Source organism: Achroia grisella, unplaced genomic scaffold (genome assembly GCF_030625045.1).
Source record: "Achroia grisella isolate CSIRO2021 unplaced genomic scaffold, CSIRO_AGI_Agris_v1 utg841, whole genome shotgun sequence".
Classification (NCBI taxonomy): domain Eukaryota; kingdom Metazoa; phylum Arthropoda; class Insecta; order Lepidoptera; family Pyralidae; genus Achroia; species Achroia grisella.
This window is the reverse complement of record NW_026713039.1, coordinates 2,923,889-2,951,201: the sequence shown is the minus strand read 5'-3', so window position 1 is coordinate 2,951,201 and position 27,313 is coordinate 2,923,889. Positions and strand designations below refer to the sequence as shown.

Genomic DNA, 27,313 nt, shown 5'->3' with positions numbered 1-27,313 from the left:
TTTTCCTGCGTAATATTGAAAATAGGTACAAATTCAGAATGGTCTGGTCACCCTCACAAAAAAATCTGGTGTGTAAAAACTGTTTTGTTATCGTCGTTGTTACTATTATATCAATATTGTATATTTTGTTGTTGTTAACTATTTAAGACGATCGAAATGTAGAATAAACATTTGAAAAAAATAACGGGATTTTTATCTTAGTCGTGTATTACATTATCAAATATTGAGATATTATGGTATTTTGGTGTTATAAATACAGGATAAGATACACTTTTCTTAAACCATACAATTTTATAAAAATATAAACAAATGTATAACTTCATAGATCGACAACATTATGTAGTCTCGTTCCAACATATTTGAAGAAGTAATTTGCTCTTTAATAATAAATAATTTTGGGATTATGTCGTACCTATTACGTTCAATCTCAAGTAATGTCCGACCAACTGATAGTTTTGGATAGATATCGCGAAAAATGTAGTTTCGGTTTTAGGTACATAGAATTGCGGTTTCTGCAATAGGCTGAAGAAGGTATTCTTCGTGAATATTAACTAACCCTCAATGAATTATCAATAGTGTACTCCTCCTAGGTGGTTTTTACTGTTTACAATATTACCTTCTTGTACCTTTTATTATATTGTCAGGCTATTGATTCAGTTTCAAACAGATAACTATTGACAACCATTTTTATAATCTTAAAAAATCTTTAAAAACTCTAGATATGAAAGTGGGTTTGAATAATATATATATATTTAGAAGACACTACTTTAGGTAGTCAGATATATATTCTATTACTATAAAATAAACGAAGGTTAACCTACGAAACAAACGCAAAACGTGTTAAAAATATGTTCAAATGTAAGTACGGTATTCATTTCTCAATTCCCAACAGGAAACCTACAAAGTATAACTTCATGTCTCCTATTACAGAAACAAATGAAAATATTTTTTTGCACAATGATTAAAAATTTTATAAATATTATAAGACTATCTTTTCAGCATGAGATCATTTACATCGGGTATGCTTTCCATAATATCTACTATGTTATTATAAAAATGTTTCCATCTTTATCTAAACCTACTAAATTGGTAGATATATTGCTTGGATAGCTTGCTAAAACTTGATTGGCTTAATGCGAAGGCATACGACTTGAGCTGTTGTGCATAAAAGGTAAGGTTTTTTACAATTTTGCATGTTTAATTTTATTATTTAATTATATCTATTTAACTAAACTAAAATACTTTACAATAAATACATTAGTAAAAGTCACAAAGTCTGACTATTGTACTTTAAAGTCTTATATTTAGATATTTAATATTTCTATTTTCATAAAGCAATCGTGCTCCTCTTTCTATATTTTATTTTTAATTTACTGATCCGAAATTAGTGTGAAAGTAATTATTAATTAACTGTATAATTAATTAAATTGCAGAAGTAATTAATAAATTTAAAACGTATAGTTAATTTAAGTATTATTGACACATTTATAAGTATTCCTGTTTTATTTGTGCAACAGGAAGAAGGCTTGACACTCCACGACTGAAAATAAGTACAAGTAATAGATAAGGCGGCAGCTTATCAAGAAAGAATACACAATAATGGAATATTCAAAATATTGATTATTATCTAAACTATATAGATACTATAATAGTGTTTTATAACCTGTGGTCTTCGAATATATCTATGAAAGTCTGCTATAGAAGCTCCGGATCATTTAACATAATGTATAAATGCGACCAAGTCTTGTCATCGCTATTTTTTCATTCTTGAATGGTCTGTAGCTGAAAGAGGTTACGAAAAGCTATACGCAAATTTGTATAATGTTAGTTAGCTTTTCTACTATTATTATAATAACTGCCATATAAAATTATAAATATATACTTATGCAATTTATGGGGAGGAGGAAGGAATCGGTGCTACAAATTTAAATAAATAAGTCTATGGTATGGTTTGACATCGACTCTTTACAGTAGTGTTTATGAAAATTCACAGAGCAAGTAATCACCACGTTTATGAACATTGACAACAATTTCTCACATAAATCTCGTTCTACAGATATAATCTGTGTGAAATTTCATAAAAAAACTACTACAAAAACTCTACAAGCAATCGTCATTTGTTTATTTTTGTTGATAAATATTCTGCAGTAAAAATCTCAGCTTTATTCGTACTTGTACCATAGACATACATTTATAATGCAAGGATGAGTAGCATCGTACAGAATGTACGTTTATTACTGATACCGTTGAATAAATATTATTACTATATAAGAATGAAATAAAAATTGAATCTATGATAGACGTTATCACCAATAACGGTTCTAAAAAAATATAGTAATAGCTTATATGCATAGCTTTTTTTGTTGCAAGTACATAGCGTACAAAAATCTTCCAAATGAATCTATGGAAACTATTACTTGCAAATATCCTGTATAAAATAATGGATATATAATTTCATGCAATTGTAACTTAGTTCCAAGTGACAGAAGCCATTTCCTAATGGAAAACGATACATCATGACAATTACACATAACATCATACAAAATGTATGGAAGTCTTTTTTGTATCAGCAAATACTGATGTTTTTTTCTGTAATCTTCATTCATTTATTAGAAAGGCAGCGTTTGCAACTGTATCATACAACCTAAGAATAAGAACTAACAGCATTCTTAGCAAGTGAACAGCGAGCAAAGATTAGAAACAGGCCCATAGAAATAGAAATTATCTTTAGTCAAATAAACTTAATATAAGCACTTTTGAATAGTCATATTTTTTGACATACAGCCTAATGCCCCGTATTTTCATACTTAATAGCCAAAATATATACAATAATAAAGATATATCTCGAATATAGTCAATATAGTAGTCATAGTATGAATAATTTATTTGTAAATATGGCTATAATAAAGAAATTCTCGTTATCGGTTATCAGCAAACTATATATATAATTTACTTTTTATTTATCTTTGGAATTAGAATTGGCTGCCATGTTATAATAATAATAATAATAATGTTTATTGAACTAATATTTAGTACAGCCTTGACATGTTAATAGGAATATATTTAATCTGTTAAATTTAATATTGACATAAAAAAAATAATGTTAAACTTAACAGATTATACGTATTTCAAAATTATTTATTTTAATTTGATTATTATGATATTAAATTAAATTAAATAATTGACTAATAAAATAAATATAGATATCAAGGAAGAAGACAATAGTTTCACTGCCAACTTTTGATAGTAAAATATAAGTCCTTATGTATCTTCGTATTAAATTTAAAAGTAGATGCTAAAACGCTTTTTAATATTACAAGAATTGACTGATTGCTCATAGATCTGAACGAAATTTAATAACCATATTTTTTTTATATGCAGGTGTATCTAGAATTAAATATCACTTATGCCAATAAAATTATGCTCATTTATACAACTTTTTTAACGTCAATATGAAAGTTTTTACAAATTATTTTTTAATTTTTGTATTATTTATTTGTGAACTAACGTCACAATATTATACTTTAGAATTAAGTAGCCCAATTTATATCAATGCAATAGAATTATTATTAGCATATTAATTTATTGTTTAATAATGGTATTAGGGCGCTTCTCTCTTGTTAAGAATTCACAATACTGCGTCTGTTCTTTACAAGTTTTTAGTTATTCCGTAGAACGTACTCTCTAACTGATGTCGCCATTTTTGTACAACAAAATGTATCTACAGTTTGTATGGTATAATTCTTGCGATTTTTTAGAGATCCTAAATGGCGTAACTACATCTTTATCTAAAAAAAATTATAGCTTCTTAAAGTGATTACACAATTTTTTATAATGTTCGAGGGTCAGGAGACCGTGGTATTTTGCCCACTCTAATAATATTTTGTGAAACCAGTGGTATTGTAATAAAACTAAAATGAAGTAGTCATTTGCCTACATATTTGTACTGCATTTAAGTTAAGCTTGAAGTATGTAAACTCAATAATAGCTTGGTTAAAAATGTATAAAATAGTTTCACACATAAAACATCACTGTAAACTTATTCTCAATATCGGTGTAATTATAATTTAATGCCAATTATTAATTTAACTTTATTTAATAAATTAATTGTAAACAAAATTAATAGTTTTGAAGGTCAATTGGTAATACAAGATTTCATTGTTACATTTCGCGGGCTAAAATTTTTCGGTGTAATTTTAAAGTGCAGAGACATATTTTGAGGTTATAAAGACTTCGTTGTTTTCATTTTTCGAAAAATAAACTTTGCTTTTTGTCTTGCATTGCCTAATAACGCATTATTTACCTTTAAAAGTCATACTCGATTGTTCATAATATTTTGATATAGCTATTCAAGTATATAGATGTTTTGTATCAGATTTTGTTGATAACTGCAACTGTATCATATGAAACGATATATTGTATAATATTGTACTTATCTGTATATCGAGAAGTGAAAAATAAATACGTTTGAAAACTGAACGTTTGTTTAAATCTCTGAATACATTATTTTCCGATTTAATAAATATATAATTAAATTATAACGTTTTTTTCGTAATAAAACTATTTGTTGACGTATCGCAATATATTGTTGCCATTGTTTTATTTATTTTATTTAATCAGGCCATTTTGAGCATTTTGTTATTTTTTTTCTAATGTTAGTAAAACATTGTTTATGACATTAGAATAATTTTGAACTTCTTCATACAATTTGCGGTGTGTATTCGATTATTATTTGGAGAAAGTTGAGTGTTCAATATATAATCATTTCGAACTTAGTAAGATTCAATACCCTAGCAAAAATTAAGTAGGTCCTGTAGTACTATTTGTATACGTATTATTGTAGAGCTCCGATCGATTCTCTGTGTTATTCAAACGGGGATCGAAATTACTACGTCCTGTTTGGTTACTACGTCGTGGTTCAAAGCCCTAGCGGTGCCCTCAAACTAAAATTGTATCCGTCAGGCCAACTCCTGGCCTTCAGCCGCTCCATAAGTCCTTCCGCAGGTTTGGAGTGCGATCTGCACTGCACTGCAGTCCGGTGAACCTATAAAGGCCAGCAGCATTAGAGTAGTCTGAAAAAAAAACAACATTATTCAAAGTAATTTGAATGTGGAACACTATTTATGATTTTTTTTTATTTTTCGTCTGTTTCCAGCTAATCATAGATTAAGACATTTGTTTTTAAGCTATCAATTAAGTTTACATTAACCCTATAATTGTATAATACAAAAATAAATAATAAATAATACTCAGTCTCTTGTCTCTTGTTTAGGTAGTGAGGTATTTATTTATAACTGTCTGTGTTGTCACTATTGCACTTTGTATATGTGTGCGTGTATTAAATAGAGAATTGTTCACGTTTTGTGCTAACCACTGTTGGGAGTGAAATGTTAAGATTTGTGCATTACATACATATATGGTAAGTGTATGGGAGTTTTGTTTGTTTATGCATGTGTAAATGTAATTATATTCACTTTGTGGTTATGGATGACACAAATATAATATATTTTTTATCACTATAATTGTAGCTGTACACGGGACACACGAGAGTTTTCCGCGTAAATTAAAAGTATTAAGTAAAATAATTAAACTGTGTAATAAATATAAATGGACAGTGTGTATGTAAAAGAGCAAACAGGCCGCATATGACCCTGTTATTTTTTCTAAATGTGGTGAAAATAAAATAGTAGTATATTCCTCTTTTTTAAAAACAAGTAACAAAACGCATTGCTAAAATAAACAAAATCTAACCAAAAATTTAGTGTTGCCATTTAAAATATTTTAAAGTGCAACTTTGTTTTCTGTTCTTTTTACATATGATACGTTTCCTTTTTTTACAGACTAGATTATGATCATCTGGATTTGGTGAAGAATCTTATCATCTTCATTCAACTTTATGTCATCGTTCTAAGTACGGGTCTATCCTCAAGACTAGTATTTAGAATATTGTTCCTAAGCTCACCAGGTGACTTGGTATAGTGTTTTATTTAAAGTTTTCCTTCTCTTACACCGATTTTGTACTCGTAGTCGGTTGTAACGAGATTCTGGGGATGAAGAAGTAATAATTACTAGCTATTTTTAGTCTGTCTTGTGATAGACTAGAAATAACTACTACACTTTTGAATAATCATCACTTTTTTTTTATCTACCATCCAATCGGATCTCATCACAAAAAGTACGAGCAAAAAACTTGCGTGTTGCTCCTTTAATTGTTGTAACTTTACTTTGTGATTAATATAAAAAATATATAATTTAAAAATAATCATACCAAAGGAATTTAGATTTACCATAGCTGTATACGGTACGGTTTCCTTTACTTCGCATTTAATAAGTTATTAATAATTTATTGAAATTGTTATACACATAAGTAAATAGTAATACTTTATTGTATAGACATTTTGATTTTTTTTTTATGTTAGGTTCAAATATACCAAATATATTATTAATTATTTGTATTTTTAAATATCGTGAACTCAAAAAAAGGAAATAAAAATAAGTTAATAAATAATAAAAATAGTTAATAAATATTATAGGTATGTAAATAATGAACATGTCTAATTTTAATATATGTATAAAAATTTACATATAAAATACGGCCATATTAGTACTTTTGTAATTACGTAATCTCTGTATAAATCACGACTAACAATTTAAGTATTCAACAAAAAAAAGAATCATCAAAATAAACTGCGCGATTATCCTTTACGTGTTTCGTGAAATTTGATGATGGATACATTTCCCTTGTAAATAAAACCTAAAACCATCTATTTTATATAATTCAATATTTTGTTACTTTTTATAAATTAAATAAATGTAGGTTCAAAGAAAGGGTCAGAGCAGTTCAATAAACAACCGAATTATTACACATTTGAAGAATCTATGGAGATTATGTTTCTTTTTTTGCATCTGCATCATAGATGAATCTATGGTTTAGATGCATCTAAACCTTAGAACAAGAACTTGTTCTAAGGTTTAGATATCTATCTGCATATCTTGCTGATAGTCGATAAATGTTGTAGCTTCAAAGAAAGGGCCAAAACAGTTCAATAAATAAAACGAATTATTACACATTTGAAGTATCTGTTTGGGTTTTTTGTTTTAGATGCATCTAAACCTTAGAACAAGAACTTGTTCTAAGGTTTAGATGCATGTCTGTCCTAATGATAGTCGACTTAAAATTAGTGGCAATAATAGAAAGGATAACCTACGAAATACATGTAGTCATGTAATATGCATGTTTGCCACCGTCGTGGTATTAAAAAAAAAGATAGAAAGCTATTCTCTGTCTACGGATAATGAGGTGATGGCATATTTATATTTAATTGTAATATTTTTTATTTTTTTTTATTTTATACGTTTTATATTTAATTAGGCAATTTATTAGGTATACATAAAAAGACCAAAATAAATAATTAGTCGGTATATCCAACACATTTTTGTATATATGTACCTAGTAGATAAGGTTATAAAATCTTTTTATTTCCAAGTATTTATATTTTTGTACCTAAACATTTTTTGAGAGAATAAAGATTTAAATTTATATATATATTTTAATTTTACTCCTCTTAGATATGTAGAATATATCAAGTAAGGTTTCAATAATGCGTGATTGGAACAAGGCGTGAATGATTTCGTTTCATTCATACCATATTTTATAGTCTGAAAGAGTGAAAGAGATAGCAGTAATAACACGCGTAGAAATAAAAAGAAAATAAATTGACACATTTACATTCTTAACCATCTTACAGATAACGTATATAATACGATGAACGTATTCTCTAAAATGGCAACACTTGGGAGGTATCTTAGGCATCACACGAAGGGGTTATATGGTATATCAGTGGCTCTGTTCATGTATATAAATGTTTACTAAAAAGTGGGTCGAAAGTTTGTTTGTCATTACAATTAAATAAAAAAAAATCACTTAATTGTATTTGTTCACACTCATACTAGTATTAACATCGCTCATACAGCTATGACACGCTCGTCATCCTACTGCAGCTGCGCGCCGTGCAATATTACGCATCTGTGGCGCATTATGTTTGCGCGGGAAAATAAAACAACAAAATATCTTCTTCTGCAGACATACTGATTAATTGTTGCGCTCTTCATTATATATCCCCTCCGATCGATCCACCGTCCAATTCAAACGGAGATCGAAATTACGACGGCCTGAGCCGAGGTTCGAACACCTAGTGGTGCCCTCAGACTAAAGTCGTATCCGTCAGGCAGGAGTTCGCCTTCAGCCGCTCCATAAGTCCTTCCGCGGGTTTAGAGTGCCATCTGCACTCGCCCCCTATCGTCCGGTGAAGCTGTAAAGGCTGCCAGCTGCGCCCAACAGCATTAGAGTAGTCCGAAAAAAAAAAACAAAAAAAAAAGCTGTTCATTATTATTTTATACTATTTATGTTGGTAATTTACTTTTATTATAATTTCTTTATTCACAATAAACCTGAATATAAATACAGCCCCTAACAACATATCTAACAGTATTGTATTCATATGAACTAGTTTTATTGGGAGAAAATGAACAATTAATCTCACTGTACTATTAGATCTGTCAGTGAATGAGCTATCCTTGGTGTCTCCAAGGCGGCAATATAAAATGAATTACGACTGTCTGGCCTGCATCCGTGATAGACTTAACGAATAGAATGGGAAACTAGCTGAATGCCCCTCTAATCGTGACCCTCGCTTAGACTAAAAGTATTACGCCCGTAAAATATAACATTCTTAGTACTTTTATTTAATACTGATCAATATGTTTCTACAAAGATACAATTATAGGTGCCAGGTTACTTATTAATAATTATAATAAAAATCTCAGGATAATTCACACAGCGTCATCTAGACCCAAATAAAGCTAGCTAAAGCTTGTGTTGTGAGTATTAGATAACTGACACAAATATATAGATTTTTTTTCGGAAATGCATATTATACATAGAAAACACCCAGACAAACAATCATACTCTTGAATATAAATGTTTGTGCCGTGCGAGCAATCGAACGAATCAAGGCGGTGTGTAGACCAAGGAGGCCGTCAAAATCGGTGATATTATTTTTTTTAAATGATTATTATTTTTATTTTGTATGGATGATGATGGAATAGAGCGGGTGCTCTATTCCATCATCATCCATACTACCTGAGCTAATGGTATACACTTGGGGCAGTGGAGGATGATAACATGAACATGATGTCAGTTCAGTTACCCAATGGTGACAAATTTACCAGTATTTTATTACGATGGTTTCCAGAGGGAACCGCGTATCGGTCAGCTTGGCATAGTACATTTCTAGCAATGGGGTTAGTAGTTATTACAACAACCCCTTCCTACTTAATTATTTCAATGTCGGTATAGTGTCATAAACTCAAGTCCCGACTCAAACCCAAGATTCAACAATAAATAAAATATGTCTTCTTTGTAGGATGTTAGTATTTGGAGTTGAATTAATGCATTTAGGTCTAAATAAAATTAGACAGATAAAAATTACAATATATTTATGACAAAGAATCAACAACACGATAGTCAATGAAATTAAATAAAAATATCCTATCGGTTAATAGACATAACGAACTATTTATTGCGAATACTATTCTGACTTGAAACAATTTCATCATATATGCTTACAAAATCACTTTCTTTCGCATAGATAAACTTTGGAAGTTTTGCCACCAAACGTTCTTCTTTTTTAGAAACTGTTCTTTCTGCATAAATTTCCAATACTGCCTTTTTGGTTTCATAAGATTGTAAAATATCAGCAGGTATGGATATATTCTCAGTCAAATTTCGTTTTCTTGCCTTATCTTTTTTAAAATCCCTAATTATATTTGTTTGTATATAATCATGAGACTTTTTATTTACATCAATCTTTTCTTCGGTAAAAATACCAGCTTTTTTATTTAACATTGCTATTTTTGATTGCTTTCTGCATATACTCATATTAGGAGATAATATTCTTTTTATTGTTGTATTACTTAAATCCTTTGATGGTTTTAGTTTATTAGTATTTTTAGATTTTACATTTTGTACGCTATTCACTTTACTACTCATTTTAGAGTTTTGTGTTTCTACGTCAATATGTTCAGGTGTATTGTAATTCAGCAAAAACAGATCTACTTCAGTTCTAATATCGCAGTTAGTTTCATTATTGGTTTTTGTTTTTTTCGTAGCACCTCGGCAGCAACATCCACCGCCAATATTTGTTTCTTTACACATATTTAATTTTGCAGCTACTTTACTACAAAGGCATCCCTTTACTTCATTACTATAATTGTCTGATGAGTCGCTATCACTACTCTCTGTATCCTCCTCTGATGGATACACAGGTTTAACTGTACTTTCCATTTCTGACATTTCTGGTGTACTGTCAGTTTTATAATAATTATTCATACTATCCGTGTCTCTAAAATAATTAGGTTTTAAAGAGGCAAAAGTTACGTCTTTAACTAATTCATTGCTAGTAATTGTAATTTCTTCGTGATCTCTGCTGTCTGAAGTCAAAATTAATTTCAGCATATTCCTTAAGTGCTTCATTCTACCTTTTATCTTTCCTTTCTCATTGCTAGCCTTTTCAAATATTTTCTTTAACAATTCCTTTTTATCTGCTTTAGTCACTGGTTTACTATTATTGTAAATATTTAGTTCATCACTCGTAACATTCATATCTATAGTATGTTCATTCATATTTGTTGCAGAAGTTCGTATCTCTGATTTTTCCTCTTGAGTTTCTTCGTCTATTTTTACACTCATATTTTCACTTTCTGTTTTACTTAATATATATTTAACCTGTTCAGTATCGCTGTTAATAACTTTTTCTGGTTGTAATTGTTTAAGACTAGGGTTTTCTTGTTTATTCGTAATTGATGGAATGGACCATTTATTAGTAAGCATGTGGTTCATTATCTCTTCGCTTGGTTTTCGATTTTTGCAATTGTCAGTTGAAGGTGTAAAATCTGTATTTGTTTTATGTACAGTAAAAACATTATCGAGTTGATTTCGTATGTCACTATAACCCGTAGACACTGTATGGAACTTTTCAGAAATTTTCTTAGAATATTCATTATTGATATGGCACTGTTCATTAGACCTTTTATAGGGTTTTTGTTTATAATTCTTGATCACTATTCGAATATTTACATCATTTTTTGCATTAAGATCTGAAGTCGATGACGGACGATCATCATTCAGAATAAAAACATCTTGTGGCGTTTGTGCTAACTGGATTTTCGCATTCGGTTTATCGGCACCTTCGCCGTTATTGTCGATATTAAACTCTGCGGTTTTATCGCCTTGCGTAACTTTTAACTTGAAATTTATTTCTATCAAATTAGCAACGCTTGCTTCACTTTTTGGATTACCTAAATCAATATTGTTTTTGTCTTCTAAATTACCCGTACTATGCCGTTCTATCTGCAAGTTAGTTGTATTTGGCGTTTCAACTCTATTAACGCAAGAATCTTTGTACGGTTCACCTAAAATAGAGGATCTGTTCATATTAGATTTTTCGCAAGTATAATGTCTTCTCTCGTATAGTGTTTTACCGTCAGCATCCTGCACTTTTATATTCATACCTTCTCGTATTGCTTTAATACTTGGCGTTTCTTTCTTTACCCGTATCATGATTTTCTCTTTAGAATTTGAATTATTATGGCCATGTGAAGGGGAGATTATACACTCATTACTATTACTGTTTTTATTCGACGGTTCTTTTTTTAAAAATATCCCAGATATTTTAGTTTTCGAACGAGGCTTCGGAGGCGAGTTTAGGTTAAGGTAGCCTGGCTTGCATTTTGTCTTAGAAGTTGGTTTTGTAGAACCTATATTATTTGAAGCTGGTGTGCAAAATTTTGTTAATTTACAATTCTCTAAAGAAGATTTGTTAGAAACTTGATTTTTTAGAGGCCAAGGAAATTCTTGACTAGGTAATTTCATACATTCGTCACAAGGATATATTGGTTTCTTATCGACTTGTGATTGGGCATTACATTTTGTTGCAGACTTTTTCTTTTTAGCTTTTTTGATAGGGTTTGGTGATATTGTTGGAGATAATGGATGATAAGGTGGTAAACTACGACCTGAAGTTGATTTCGGTAGATGTGCCTGTGAAATCATAGGTGGCGTCGGCGGACATGGAGATATTTTAGATTGCTTTTTATGTGTTGGATCTAGTGATGGTATTTTACAAATTGCTGGTCGTCTTCCGTGTAAGAGAGGCGACGGTGGACACGGAAGTGAAGGTATACATGAAGGAGATGAAGATTTTTTTACAGGAAGTTGTGGTTGTGGTGACTTTTGACAAGTAGAAGGGGATTTTGGACATGGATTGTTACGTGAAGGTGAATGTAACGGGGAACCTGTGGATACATTGCACGGTGGTGAATTAGGTTTCAAACATGCAGGATTTTTTTTCTTCTGGCACGAATCTTTGCAAGGAGGTTGTGGTATTTCACGAGATGTAGGGTTAATCGTTGCATGTTTTGGGCATTGTGAACTTTTCTTTTTGCAGACTTCGCAAGTAGATCCTTTAAATATTAGAATACCTTCTGGTAATTTCTTCGACAATTGAGCATCTATCGAATTATTCATAGCATCGCATTCGGGTAACGATACATGTTTCTGACTCGCCTTTTTTCTAGGTTTGCAGCACAGTTTTGTCAGTCTTGGATAATCGACTAACGTATTCTGTGCTTCTTTATCTTCTATGCTTGGTTTTGAATAAGGACTATCGTTACCACAAGAAGACCATCTAGATTTATTACTTGCAGCATACAATTTTCTTTTTCTGAATACTTCAAAAGAGTCCTTAGGTAATATTCTCTTACCATTATTTTCTGATGATGCCGACTTATTTTCTCGTTTAAATTTGCTGAAGAATTTGGAAGGAAATTTGTCATCTATAGGTTGTTCATCAAAGATTTGACATTGACTGCAAGATGATGTTCCGCCAGATGAAAGCATCGTGGATGCTTGGTAATCATCAAAAATGTTTGGGCATGACTTTGAAGCATCTCCTTGATTTTTTAAACTTGTGTAAGAGATCTCAGAGCAACATAGTAAATGAGATTCGCTGACACATGAGAATAAATCTATACCCAACGGCGTCCAATGACGATAATAGTCTTGCAAGTAACTTTTAGCAAATTCACATTTTGTTTGATTGACATGGATAGAATGTCCTGATTCTACATCACAGTATTTATTTTGGTACTTTAATCTGTAATGTAGACAACTATAAATAAATATAAAAAATAAGTAAGTTTAGGTGGTAGCTCTGTGTTTACAATATATCATGAATGATTTCAATATATATGAAACAACTTTAAATAATTATATAAAAAAAACTGTTCATCTTATAGTTCGTAGATCAATTAAGTGAAAAATAATTCATTATTCTAATTAAATTACTAAAAATATATATAACTTGATATACTAACATGGGTTTCTTGATTTCCCTTAATTCTCTTTGTGTAATAATTCCTACGCCTATAACGTCACATCTCTTAGCAGTGGTACCCGTACTGCCTTGGGCAACATCTATATTGATTGGCGGTCTCTTTATTATAGTATCAAGAATTTTCGTTTCTAAATCCTCGCTATCTTTAATGCTTACTGTAACCTTCATATCTCTTGTCGAGTTTAAGCATTCATCAGTTCCTAACTTATTACAGACTTTAAAACCAGTTTTGGAATCGGGAGTGTCATATTCCACAATTTTGTATACTTCTTCGTTACTGGTTTGAGTATTTCCACTATCACTAGTTGAATCTGAGAAAAATCCCTTAGGAATATCAATTCTTAAATATTCAGAACTAGGATCCTTATTAATTTTAACAATATTTTTAGATTGCAGGACTACTTCTATTTTGTGAGCAAATGCTTCAGATTTTTCTATAAACCATTTCCTATTTAAAATTGTTACTTCTATGTTCTTATTGTTATTTTCAGTTAGACTAACGATTTTTATAGGTCTGTCAGGAATTGTCTTTGGTATCATCCACGCTTCAATGTTCTGTTTGAAATTAACCTGAGCTTTAGTAAATGAGTTGAAAGTCGAGTCACTACTTGTAATTTCACTGCGGGATTTTAAAACAATTCCTGTTTGCTTGTAAACATTATCCATTAGTTCAAAAACTGTATTACTACTTGTAACATACATTTTGTTATTCCATCTAATTTGGACACTGTTCTTAGATTCAATTCTTCTACTTAAAAATTTACGTATCCAAGATTTTCTTAATATATCTTCGTAGTCCTCAGAAACTTTATTACAAATTTTGTTTTTTTCTGTCTCTTCCGAAATTGTGGTGTTAGCTCCTATATTTATCATTAAACCATCTTTAACTTCACAACGTCCAGCAGTAAACCCTTGTTTGGATTTGTACGGCTGCTTTATTTTATCCTTACTTTTCTTTTTAAAAAAGAAGAAATTTCTACCTTCTTTCTTTTCTTCAAATTCCACTTTTTTAGGTAGTAGTTCCTTTTGTTTTTTCTTTGTGATGTGTGAAGTTTCTGGTGAAAAAAATTTCGTGTTGCTTTCTTCTTCTAAATTAAACTTTTTTCCCCACAGATTAAACATTCCCTTAACTCCGTGCTCTTCACTATGTTCTGTGTGTATCCATTCTCTACTGTCCCTATTTTTTCTGTCTATAAAAGATTTCTTATACGTTGTAATAGGAGTTGTTACAATTTTTTTCTCATTGGAGCTAGATGGTAAAGGACTATAAATTTTTGTTTTAGAATAAGAGCGTGCTTCTAGTGAGGGTGGATCTGAAGCTATGGATACATCCTTGCGACTAGGGACGCTATTTTGACTCAATTCTTTAGTCATTAAAACTGCATTTTTTTTGGATTCATCCCTTTTAGCTATTCCACGTCTCAAAGCTTCAAATCGACGCCGTAGTAATGATGCACTTTTGAAATCTGGAATCGGATTCTCGATATTCGAGCCATGTTCTTTTATTTTAACAGAAAACATTTTTCGATATTCCCTTTCCAGTTTATTTTCCATAGGGTCTATGGACTCTGATAACAGCATTCGACTTTCTTTAGCTTGACTAGGCCTTTCAAAATTATGAATCTGTTGGACTAAAGAATCTGAAGAAAAATCATTACCAACTGCCGCTTTAGTTATAATTTCTTTAAATATTTTCTCTTTAATTTGTTGTTTAGATATTTTTTTATATACAGAACTATCTTCAGTATTATTAAGTGTTATTTCTGATAACTTTTTCTCATATTTGTCTTCTACTTGCGTTGTAGTTGTTACTAAATATTTTAGAGCAGTATTACCTACTTCGATATCTTTTGTTCTTTCTGCTGGAAATTTGGGACTGGTAGCGCCTGATTTTGTTTGCAATATAGGTGAAAGGTTTTTATTCACCACAGATGTAGTGGTGTGTTCGTTTATGGAGCCAACGCACTTCGAGGATGTCCTTTTATTATCATAATAACAGCTTCCGTTACGGTATCCTGTTCTTCCTTCAAAATAATAAAATTTACTTTAGACGAGTCGTAATATAAAAATTCTTACAAGTAAAATATCAATTATAGTTAGATAAATCATCATTCTAATCATCTTCGTCGACAATAAATAAAACTTTGTGTGTTTACAGTCCTGACTGATTCTACCATGAACGAAACAGGTTCACCCTCTGCCATGTAGTATTTATGTATACTCAGCGAAATATGGCCATGTCAAATGTTTCATTCACCATGCCTCTATTTCAACTAGGATAGTTTTTGTGAAAGTAGGTTATATTATTATATTTTTTGTAGCTCAGTCAGTGGTCAAGTTGTCAAAGGTGCATCAAAAATGATGAGTTATTTATTCATCTACATCTGCATCTGCATGGACATCGTGTGGCATCCCCCACGCCCTATCCCTAGTAACGTGTGTAAAATGTTTATATGCCAATAAGTCTGTACTAGTATTATATACAAATGATACAGTGGAATATGAAAACAAATATCTTAAAAAAATATCTTACGAGATGAATAGCACATTTATCAAGAAAGGCTATATAAACATTATGCTACGATCAATAGGAACGGAGCATCAATGAACAATGTTACAAAGAAAAAAGGATATTTGTAGCTTTTGAGAACAGACTTCATTGAGCGGGTCCACCATTGTGCTAAAAGATTAAATGAATTTCAGTTTGATCAATGACATTCAACTTACGATTGATAAACGATGACAAATCTGAACTCCCCACACCTCTAGCGTTAGTCTCAGGCAAATATATCTTCCTTACTTTCTTTCTCTGAAACGTTGTCACATTCCCAATCCCAATATTAGTAAAACTTTTGGATCTGTGGTATGTATATATTTGCTTGGGGTATCCGCTGAAATATCTAACCTCGTGTGGTCTACTCAGAACATTCTTACCAGTACAAATTATGTTATCTCGTTCGCGCTTTGTATCGAATTGACACCCCACGTCATAAGTCTGACCATAGCTATCAGGGGATGCTTTACGAATTATTCCGTTTGCGTGTGAATGATATTCGATATCTTCCTTGATATCACGTTTAGTAACATAAACACCTTTGCTTTTTTTCATTTCTTCTTATTTATCATTATTTGGCTCTTTATTAACTAATTTTTCACTTTTTTCGTTTCAGATTTTAGTTTTTGCTGTAAATTGTGTGGTTACAAATATTGTTCTGTAAAATAAAAATATATGAGTTTAAATATATTTAATTCGATTTGTTTTTCTCAGCCTGTAATAATTAATTTATTAGTGGAGACTAATAAATACAAATCTATTGCAATACATGTATAATTACTTTATATTAATGAACTATTTAAATTCACAAAACTAAATGTTTCCATATTTATTTACATAAATGATTTTAAGAGTACCTTACCGTATTCTGTTTTTGTATATTTCAACAATTAGTATGAACGCTTCAAATTTCACACACTGACTTTTTTACGAAGATTTTGCATTTCTTATATTTTTGCTAAGTTTTTTGACAAGTGTCCATTAATTTGTGTTGCGGGTGAATAATAAGATGTTGCTGGTCGAGACGATGTATATTACTGATGATGATAAACTGACAATGTGTACATAGAAATAATGATCTTATATACTAAATAAAAGTAGGAAAATGTAAGGTGGGGTGACACAGTTTAGATACAGCAGTGCCTAGTAGACAATATTGAATTTGTCTTACTAGACATTATTAAATGCAATTATTATTTTGATGTATCTAGGTGACTGTGTCCCATAATTTGATTTTCTGTAATTCTGTCAGATTTTTCTTTGACCTTTCATTAAAGCTTAAACAGTTGTACCTGGCCAGTTGTAATACTATATTAGATTGTCAAAGATAACATTAGCTTTGACAGAATGAGTTTTATCTAATTTATCTAATCTTGCTCGCAATTCTACTGAGCAGTATAGACTCCAATTTACCTTCACTTTTAATATTCTTCTTTGATATTTATATTATTTTAGTAACATTTGCATTTTTAAATTATGAATATCTTCTTTATATTTTCGGGGTATTTCAGTGTCTAATATTGATTTATCTTGAGGTTAGTTTCTTAGTTTTTTATAACCATTATATCAATGATATCAAATTTCCCATTTTTTTAAATATTGATGTCAGATAAATAAGTTACTAACTACTTATACTGTATTTTTGGTTAAAATAAATATATTTACAAATATATTCAAAAGTCGGTAAAGACGCTAATATTTCACCATAGATATCCTACCGCGTGGGTAAGGAAATCAGTAAATATAATAAAATTATTGTTAATTCCAGATTTCTATGAAATTCATATGATATCAGAGCAATCATTACAGTACAAAAAAGTTCAAATACACATAACGACTTTCGAAACAGAATTACATGAAAACATTGAAGAAAATAAAATAATGAATAAAGACAATAGAAACAGATATCGAAATACTGCTAATAATAAAACAGTATGCTCAATTTGTTTGAACACTAAAACAGTTGATAAAGAGAAAATAGAAGAAATTAGGATAATATGTCCCATATGTCATAAAAATAATCAGTGCGATAAATATGGTTGTGATAATCGTACAATGACAGAGAAACAACAGGCAAATCATGAGAAAAGAGAACAGGAAACGAAGAAACATAATACAAAGGTAATACAAACCTCACATTCTGATATTACTCAAGGTTTGAATTTACTAAACGAGGTATTAACAGTTTTTCAAAGTAAAAAGCAACTGTCTGTAGAGAGAGCAACTAGTAAAACTGCATTATCTAAAGATGCTTATACAATTACTGAAGTAAAACCAAAAAATTGCGATCTTAAACCTAAATTGTCATTAAGTAGAGTATTTCAATATTCAATTGAAGAAGACACAAAGATATATGATAACTATAATTTTAGAATTGTTCATTATTTTCAACCGGATTATATGAGAAAATCTCAGCATTTGATCAAACGAAAATCATCTTCAATACCTCAAATGAAATTAGAGGAATTAAAACATTCGTTAAAGGAAAAAAATAAATCGAAAGATACCATACAAGAGGTCAATAGAATGTTTGCTACAGTTAAAAAAAATGAAATATCAAACTGTTTAGAATATTCTAATAGGCCTGCAGTTAGAAATGGGCCTAGAATATTGCCTGTTGTAAAAACTAAAGATCATGAAGACGCTAATATAGAATTTAATAAGAAAACAGAATTGGAACATAACTGCACGTGTTGTGGAATGAACCAGCAACTGTCTAGTGGAGATTCATTGAATCACATGTGTCATAAAATGTGCCATGAAAAGAAATGCGATAAATGCATTTATACGTTGTGTTGCCATTATGAAAACTCACATCAGATAAAACACAAACCTCAAGTTTGTGAGTTTTGTAAAAAAAATTAAACTTGTGTGGACACGAAACAAATTGCAATTGTGAAGAAAATAGATTTTGATTTTTAAATTTCTAATAAAGTAATATTTTTAAATGTAATGTATTATTTTAGCCTTTTGGCAGAAATTTGAAATACATAATAGAGTACTACATATCTTACATCGTGTGTACATAAATATACATATGTTACATTAGTAATGCCGCTTGATGTGGGCCACCATCAGTCCTCCCTCATATCACAGCTTAATAGTCACTTTAATAATTTTAAATTTCATACTTTAATACTATCTAAACATATATAACTCAAAGGTGACTGACATAGTGATCAACAACGCACAGCCCAAACCACTGGACGGATCAGGCTGAAATTTGGCATGCAGGTAGATGTTATGACGTAGGCATCCGCTAAGAAAAGATTTGATTATTTCTACCCCCAAGGCGATAAAATAGGGGATGAAAGTTTGTATGAAACTTTGTCAATTTTAAATCGATCTTTGAGATTTTTTTGATTTTGATCGATATTTGAGATTCGAGACTTTGCATGCATAAAGCTACTATGACGTAGGCATCCCCTAAGAAAGAATTTTGATAAATTCCACCCAAAGGGGATAAGTTAACGCGAGCGAAGCCACGGGCAAAATCTAGTAATACTATATTTATAGTATTACTAGCTTTTGCTCGCGGCTTCGCTAATGTAATGTCGTCGTAGAAGAATGGGAAAGCATTACTTAAATTTCGCACCGCGTTCCATTGCCATACATGAATCCTGCGTGGATTAGCGCTTAGGACACGTTTAACATGAATTACTTTTTTTTTTTATAACACGGGACAAACGAGCACGCTGCTCACCTGATGGTAAGTGATTACCGCCGCCCATGAGCACCGACAACGTACTTGCAATTCCCCTGGTGTTGCGACCAGGGGAATTGCAAGTACGTTGTCGGCCTTTTAAAAAGGAATAAGCTCTTTTCTTGAAGGTTTCTATATCGTATCGGTTCGGAAATACCATTGCTGGAAGGTGATTCCATAATGTGGTTGTGCGAGGCAAAAAGTTTCTAGAAAACCGCACTGTGGAAGACCGCCATTCATCCAGATGATCAGGATAGTACTTGGAGTTACTTAATGAATTTGATAAATAATTAATGAAATTTTTAAGTATTAAAATATAATTTAATAATAACCATCTTAATGTACATATTAAAATTATAATCAAAAGTAAAAGCTCTCTGAAGAAAATTTCTTTTTTTCGCTTCTGCAACAAAACAACAAAATTAATTACTATTATTCATTCATCCATAACTTTATTAATAACTACACGCCTCGGCTTGGCGCGGGTGTACATGTATTATATATATAAACCTTCAATCACTCTGCGCATCAAAATCTGTTGCGTAGTTTTAAAAATTTAAGCATAAATAGGGACAGATTCTTAGAACATTTCTATAGTTTCATCACAGTTCTATTCTATTCTTACGCGCGTTGTGTAGCGGTCTACTTCCTATGGGCTTGAGTTCGATTCCTCGCACGATGCAAACGTTTGTATTTATGAGTATGCCCGTTGTTATGGTCGGGATGTTTTCTGAATGTATTTACAAATATATAGTAAAGTATTTCTATCAGCCATAACACAGTCCTGCTTAGTTTAGAACTAGCCGTTTATATTGCACAAGATTATTATAATTATTATTATTCATACCTATTGTCTCTATGTTTGTTTCTGCTTCTTTCAAATTTCTCACTGTGTGCTCTTTCCCATTCTCGAGGACTGTCTTGGCTGAAAAAATCATATATATGCCATACTCATGATCATATACGTAAAGGAAAAGGAAGTATGAAAGTGGCACCGGTGTCAGAGAGGTTGAAGAGTAATCGTCTATCATAGTATGGACATGTAATGCGTAGGAATGAGGATAATATTTTAAGAAAGGTGTTACATATGAATGTGAATGGTTATAAGCGCAGAGGAAGGCCGAAAAAGAGATGGATGAACTGTGTGAAAGATGATATGGTAAGAAAGGAAGTAAATAACGCGATGACTGCGAACAGGGATGATTGGAAGCGAAAAACATATTACGCCGACCACAAATAAATGGGAGTCTGGCTAGATGCCGACTAGATTCTACAGCAATGGAGAGGTCTATAACTTATTTAATCTGAAAAAGGTCATCTATAAACTAGTTCACACGAATTTTATGATTTTAAGATCCTCCCCCGTCCTTGAACCCACATCCGTTACCAGCTCACTGCTGGGCACGGTTGTATGTCTCTTCTATGTGTTAATTATTATAGATTATTTAAATCTTTTTTTAATATTTCAAATAGTTCAAATTTCTTATTTTCATACTTAGAAATGTGACGTCACGAAAGTTATGACTGTATATGAGGTTCATCCCCTTAGAGATCAGATTCGTCCCCTGCAAAGTTCCCTGTGGGACCCACGAATTACTTATCTTGCCATATCTCGTATTTAGTACTAGGCGTAAAATTCGTAGCAGACTGCCTACAGTATCGTAACCACAAATAATGTTTATATACTGTATTATAAAGATTTTCATTTACAAGATATATACTATTAAGTTGCCTTTCTAAAAATCATCCTAAGTTTAAATTACGTGTTATTGTCAGGTTTGTCTAATATTCTAAAAAATGCGGTATTTCAAGTTCTACTTACTCCCCTAAGCCTAAATCGAAGAACGGTTCCCTCTTCTCATCACGCACGCTAATTTTAGAATCGAACTCTTTCGTTAAGACTCTCTTTATAGTATTCGAGGAATCAACAAATCTGCACATACATTTGTTAAGCGTTTGCATTTTATTCAAGAACATATCTTTATCATTCATATCCATCGGATATTTCATCAGTTTCTCCAATTCTTTCGTTATCATACGACAGTTGTCTTTCAAGTCAGGTATATCAGTCCATTGCAGGTCTGTATTAGTACCTGCATGCTTTAAGATTTTAATTTTGGGTGTAACGGTCTCTATAAGAAATTCTCCTTCCTGGATTATTTCGTCTGAGGGTTTGTAATATATTTGTCTGACTCCGTACATGGTTGGTGCTGTATCTTCGGAAAGACCATCTTTGGTTTTCGCCATTACTAATTTTAATAGATTTTCAAGACCTATCTTATGATCATTGAGGAGATGCCGGTCTAGTACTGTAATTCTGTGAAAAATAAGAAGTAATCGTAATTCAGGAGGTTGCCGAGGCAGACTTTCTAAAAGTTATTTGTATGGGTACCTGTTGAAGTTGGTTAAAAAACAAAATATATTATAAACTAAAAATGTAATTAGTCTGTGGTCTGTATTCTGTATTATATAGTCTATAAAGTGTGAGTTGTTAAATGGGTGGAATAAAAATTTGTCGAGAATAAAAATTGTGTGTCTGAGTTTCGAAGGCTGTTTTTTTAGTGAAAGAATCTTTCAGTACCTCAATCTCACTTCAGGCGTCAAACAGATTATATTGTATTATTAATTTGACAACCTTCATGGTCTAGTGGAATAACACGCTTTACTTGGATGATCACGGGTTCGTTCCTCGCACGGTACACAAACATTTTTATTCATAAATATAATTGTATCTGTCTTGGTGTTCTATCTATGTATTTGTATCAGATGTCTAGCACCCAGAATACAAGCTCTGCTTAACTTGGGAGTAGATGGCGCAGTGTATTGTTATTGTGTATTGTGCTCAAATATTATTGTTATTAGTCCCAAATTACTTACCTATCAGCATCGAAAGGGCATAAGTGACAACCAAACGTCTCTCTAGTCGGCATCTCAGGACAGGGAGAACCGAGGGTGGTAATAGGGTTACTCTTCGATACTGAATCTATATTAGGGCCCTTCGACGTACACTCGCTAGGTACAGACAACTCCTGGAAGAGAAAAAGTATGTTTATTATAGGTATATTTTCAAATAAACTAAGACGAGAACTAAGATCCATTTTATCCTGTAATTTGATTGTTCAAATAAACCATAAGACGAGAACATAGAAACGCAAGCTGCTTTGATTTTGGCGGCTGAAATAGGTGAGACTGTGGTACACACGCAGACGAGTTTATCTTCTCTTAATAATATTATAAACGCGAAAGTTTGTGAGCATGGATGTTTGTTACTCTTTCACGCAAAAACTAGTGAACGGATTTTTTGAAACTTTACAGTAATATAGCTTATATATCAGAATAACACATAGGCTATAATTTAAAGAGATAGTATGTAAATTGGACGAAATATAATGATAAATGTCAAGTAAGTGTGATGCAGACAAAGGTGCGCGGGAGAGCTAGTAATAAAATTTTATTGAAACTTTACAGTAATACAGCTTATGCTTTAGAATAACATATAGGATATATTTTTTTATTGAAATTTAATGCAGGTGAAACTGAGGGCACATCTAGTTAATTTTATAAACACGAAAGTTTGTGAGTACGAACAGATCTTTGTTACTCTTTCACGCAAAAACTACTGAACTGATTTTGATGAAACTTTGCAGTAATATAGCTTAATATACAGGCTATAAATTTCACGCTGGTAAAACTGCGGGCACAGCTAGTCTAAATATAAAGAAGATCAGAGGTAGACCTCTAGTCTTCTTTATCTTCTTTATAATATTAGTATACATGAGTTTGTTTGGCCGTCATAATAGTATTAAATTGTATATTAACATTCAAAGAATCTTCAACAGTCTCTTCGGCATGTGCGAATAAAGTGCGGCTACGACTTCGCGAGATGCGCGCCCGCAGACGGTCGAACAACCGGGTTGCAGACGACGTCCGCGCACCCACTGAAAGAAAATAAAACTCAGGTCAATGTAGATTCGAACCAACACTCTTTTTTTGAAACTCATAATCGAATAAATTATGACAACAGCCTATTGTTTTATATATTGCTATCTGTAGCTTTAAATTTATATAAAAGGAAAGGAAATGACAATAGGAGTTCTATTTCCTATTAACGACGCACATTAAAAATAGGCTTAAAATATAATCAAAATATTGAAACAGAAAAATAAACATTACATTACTATGAGTTAACAACAAATAAATATAATCAAAATATTGAAACAGAAAAATAAACATTACATTACTATGAGTTAACAACAAATAAATATAATTACAATAAGACAGAATATAGTACTAATGTCAATTTAAATACATATTTCCGTTTCATTTTCCGGTTATGGTAACACCGATAACAAATGATTATATCTTACATTGAAATCCTTTTTTGTCTTTTGCTGTTGTATATTTTGATGTAACATCACAAGGTACTGTATACGGCTTGACCTGAAATGATTAGGTTTTGTGTCAATACGGAATCTTGCAACAGCCTGCGTGCCTGCATTTTTTTTTAAACCGGTAGTGTTTAAGGCTAATCCGACCTCGTGATAACATTGGGAGTTCGTAGGAACACCATATGGTTTTAAAGTTAGTAAGTATATTACACATATCTGTCGCGAAAAACGATTTCGTAGACTAGTAGCGACATCTAGTATCATCATCATCATTGCCTTGCCTATCCCATTACTTGGGGTCGGCGCAGTATGTCACTCTCCTCCACTGATCTCTATCAGTCGTCATATCTAAACATACTCTTTTATTCATATCATCTTTCACACAATCCATCACAAGCGACATCTAGTATAAAGTTTGTAAATTTAAAAAGGAGTTTGCTAACTTATTGTTCTGTTATTTAGTATAGATACGATTGCATTGTCGACATCACATTTAGTATACAAATATAAAAAACCTCCACGCGATTCCCGCTGGAAACCATCTGAGTGAATTTACCACGATGGATAACTGACCTGACCTCATGCTCATCCTATCATCCTTCACTGGTGCCCCGTCTGTGTCAACCGTTAGCGCAGGCGGTTGATCATAATCTACGAAAATAAAATACATTATATAGAATAATAAAATCAATTATTATATAAACAATCAACAGTTTAATACTTAATGATTACCGGTAAAGTGTTGGTTTTATTGGCGTCTGAACAGTAGATGGTCGAGGAGTGGTGGTAGAGCTGCTGATGCATCATCAGAGCGCTCTCGAACTGTGACTTGAAACTGCATTGAGGGCAGCTGGAAACATTGCAATTTTACTAACATTCTAAATGCGAAAGTTTGTGAGTATGGATGGGTGGTACGTGATGATGCGGCTCGAATGCTCAGATGGTAGGTGATGTTGGCTTCAGCAGATTACGGGTTGTAGAAATGATAGATTTGTTTATAGTCTTCAATTTAATGGGTAAATACTGTGATAAAAGTACGTTGGATCGGTCGGTTGATATTTTAAGTCTGTTACATTACGTTGCATATTTAAATTGGATGGGTGTGCGCTCCAATCAGAACGCTCCTTTTGTGTTGCGTTTTATTGCTGCTTGTACGCGACAATGGGTTTGTTACTCTTTCACGAAAAAACTGCTGGATGGATTTTGATGAAACTGTACAGTAATATAGCTTATACATCAGACTAACACGAAATTATTAACTTACATTAAAAAGAAATATTGTGTAAAAGGCCAAATAAAATGATAAATGTCAAGTACTTAAGTGTGATGCAGACGAAGTTACGCGGGTCTGCTATATAATAACAAAATCCTAGAGAATTCACAAAACGCCATCTAGTTCTAAGATAAGCAAAGCTTATGTTGTGGATACTATATAAATGATATAAATATCTAAATATTTTTTTGTAAATACATAAATAATGTACATAGAAAACACCCAGACCGATACAAACTATCATACTCATGAATACGAATAATTGCCGTGCAAAGAATCGAACCCGTGACCTACGAAAGTATAGCGGTGTGCTAAACCGCTAGACCACCGAGACCGTCATATGCAATATGCAGTAACTCTTGCCAGTCTAGTCAGAGGAGATATATATCTACCGAATAATGGGATTGAGAACACTAGTTTTAATCCGGGCCAATCATAGTGAAAGCAGACAAAGACGCAGGCTAAAACTAGTACATATTATTAAATAATTACTCAATATTCTGTGTGCTTACCTAAAACTCATGTGAAGTAAATAAATAAATGAAATTATATAGCAAACTTATTAAAATATATATTCGGAAAATGCCCTATTTGTTGTCAGTTTTTATGACGTTGACATAAATTTATAATATTTATAAAAAAAAAACCACAATAACCACGTCACGTCGCGTCATAAGAACTATAATTTTATTGTCTGACTCCGTTAGAAAAAGAGAAAAAAATGTGATGTTGTCTACTGCTAAGGTGCTTAGAAAAACTTGTGTCAGTCATTGCAATAGGTTATAAATAAAAATAATGTTTTGTTTGTATGTGATAATGTAGTGTACCCTACTGCCATGACTATAACGGTATCTAGTTATTTTTTAAAATTTCGTCTTTAATATACTTTATTTAGTTAACCATTTCTTATCTTAACATAATAATTTTCGATAAAACACTACTATGAAGTTGCAGCGGAATGAATCCGTTTAAAAAGTAAAGGTATTTACATCTCGACATGTCACCTAGGTTGCACTGGGGAGAAGATTCTTAGCAAAAGGGACTATTAACTATTAAGTAATATTTCTGTCAACGTTTTGGGACGAGACCCTTCCTCTCCAGTTTAATAAATTTAAAACCTTTTCACCAGCAGGGATATTTTAAAGATTGGGGCGGATCGTTAATTTGTGAGGCTCTGGGCTAAGTCTACTTAGGGGGCTACCTAATTATATTCATCATTGCCTTGCCTTTATCCCATTATTTGGGGTTGGCGCAGTATGTCATTCTCTTCCACTGCTCTCTATAGGTCGTCATATCTAAACATACTCTTCTTTTATTCATATCATCTTTCACACAATCTATCTTAGGGCGTCCCCTCCCTTTACATCCATCCACATTCATATTATACCTAATTATATTACTCAACTAATAAATACACCGACCAAATACAAGTGATTAGAAATTTCTCGTTCCCTTCGATTGACGCGCACTTGCATGGGTTGATTGATCTCAAGGTGGACAACCTTATGATAGGTTTTTTAACATTCTAGATATTTTTTATATTCTAAATATCATTTCAGTGGGGACTTGGAGCCCTTTGTATTCTCAGGACCCTGGGCTGCAGCCCAAAAAGCCCTTAGGTTGATACGCCTTCTCTCCAGATAACATAAGTGTAAAATCCTTCCGCAGGTCTGGAATGTTCTCTGCATTCGCACCCTATCGTTGGCTGAAATTGTAAAGTCAAAAACAGCATTAATTTAATTCCAATAAAAAAAACTCGCCAGTACTAGTATAGAAATAATCTTTATTAAATAAACGTAATATAAGTATTAATACCTTTAAATTCGGAAAGCAGAGTCGTCTCAACAAAAATGCGGCAAGACACTAGCGTGTTGTTCATTTAAATATTTGTTGTTCTGCTTAACAACATTTATTTATATATGTAATATTTAGGATGCTGTG

General features: G+C 31.8%; 4 protein-coding genes across 5 annotated transcripts in view; 2 read left to right on the top strand and 2 right to left on the bottom strand.

Annotated features, from left to right (window-relative positions):
• Window positions 1-6,317, top strand: part of LOC131852290 (phosphatidylinositol 4-phosphate 5-kinase type-1 alpha) — a 68,453-nt gene extending 62,136 nt beyond the window's left edge. Inside the window, exon 20 of one of the 2 annotated variants that reach the window (XM_059202963.1) lies at window positions 5,841-6,317. In XM_059202963.1, coding sequence (XP_059058946.1) covers window positions 5,841-5,852 — 12 coding nt within the window. In that variant the 3' untranslated portion in view covers window positions 5,853-6,317. Of the gene's footprint in view, window positions 1-1,517; window positions 1,671-5,840 lie in introns of those variants that run through there. The other variant, XM_059202962.1, reaches the window with a different exon arrangement.
• A 3,257-nt stretch (window positions 6,318-9,574) lies between these two features.
• LOC131852217 (uncharacterized) lies at window positions 9,575-16,563 on the bottom strand. The gene is made up of 3 exons (XM_059202858.1): window positions 16,182-16,563; window positions 13,435-15,478; window positions 9,575-13,214 (listed from the first exon to the last, which is right to left on the bottom strand). The coding sequence occupies exons 1-3, from the start codon at window positions 16,561-16,563 to the stop codon at window positions 9,575-9,577; spliced, it is 6,066 nt and encodes a 2,021-aa protein (XP_059058841.1).
• Window positions 16,564-17,372: 809 nt separating this feature from the next.
• LOC131852289 (uncharacterized) lies at window positions 17,373-18,904 on the top strand. The gene is made up of 2 exons (XM_059202952.1): window positions 17,373-17,543; window positions 17,777-18,904. The coding sequence occupies exon 2, from the start codon at window positions 17,794-17,796 to the stop codon at window positions 18,871-18,873; it is 1,080 nt and encodes a 359-aa protein (XP_059058935.1). The 5' UTR covers window positions 17,373-17,543; window positions 17,777-17,793; the 3' UTR covers window positions 18,874-18,904.
• A 1,140-nt stretch (window positions 18,905-20,044) lies between these two features.
• LOC131852294 (uncharacterized) lies at window positions 20,045-25,976 on the bottom strand. Its single transcript, XM_059202969.1, has 8 exons — window positions 25,885-25,976; window positions 24,832-24,949; window positions 24,079-24,151; window positions 23,531-23,649; window positions 22,589-22,740; window positions 21,534-22,028; window positions 20,559-20,636; window positions 20,045-20,114 (listed from the first exon to the last, which is right to left on the bottom strand). Exons 1-8 carry the CDS (start codon window positions 25,893-25,895, stop codon window positions 20,072-20,074), a joined length of 1,089 nt encoding a protein of 362 aa, XP_059058952.1. The 5' UTR covers window positions 25,896-25,976; the 3' UTR covers window positions 20,045-20,071.
• Window positions 25,977-27,313: the final 1,337 nt, after the last annotated feature.

Excerpts from the sequence above, each read along its gene's own strand:
- LOC131852217 (XM_059202858.1), bottom strand. The coding sequence starts at position 16,563 with ATGAAAAAAAGCAAAGGTGTTTATGTTACTAAACGTGATATCAAGGAA. Across the intron at positions 15,479-16,181 it reads TTTGTCATCGTTTATCAATC|GAAGAACAGGATACCGTAAC; the intron begins GTAAGTTGAATG and ends ATTATTTTGAAG. Across the intron at positions 13,215-13,434 it reads AGGGAAATCAAGAAACCCAT|ATTAAAGTACCAAAATAAAT; the intron begins GTTAGTATATCA and ends TCTACATTACAG.
- LOC131852294 (XM_059202969.1), bottom strand. Across the intron at positions 22,741-23,530 it reads CTGTTGAAGATTCTTTGAAT|GAGTTGTCTGTACCTAGCGA; the intron begins GTTAATATACAA and ends TTTCTCTTCCAG. Across the intron at positions 20,115-20,558 it reads AACAAACATAGAGACAATAG|AAGCGAAAAAAAGAAATTTT; the intron begins GTATGAATAATA and ends GTTTTGTTGCAG.
- LOC131852289 (XM_059202952.1), top strand. The coding sequence starts at position 17,794 with ATGATATCAGAGCAATCATTACAGTACAAAAAAGTTCAAATACACATA.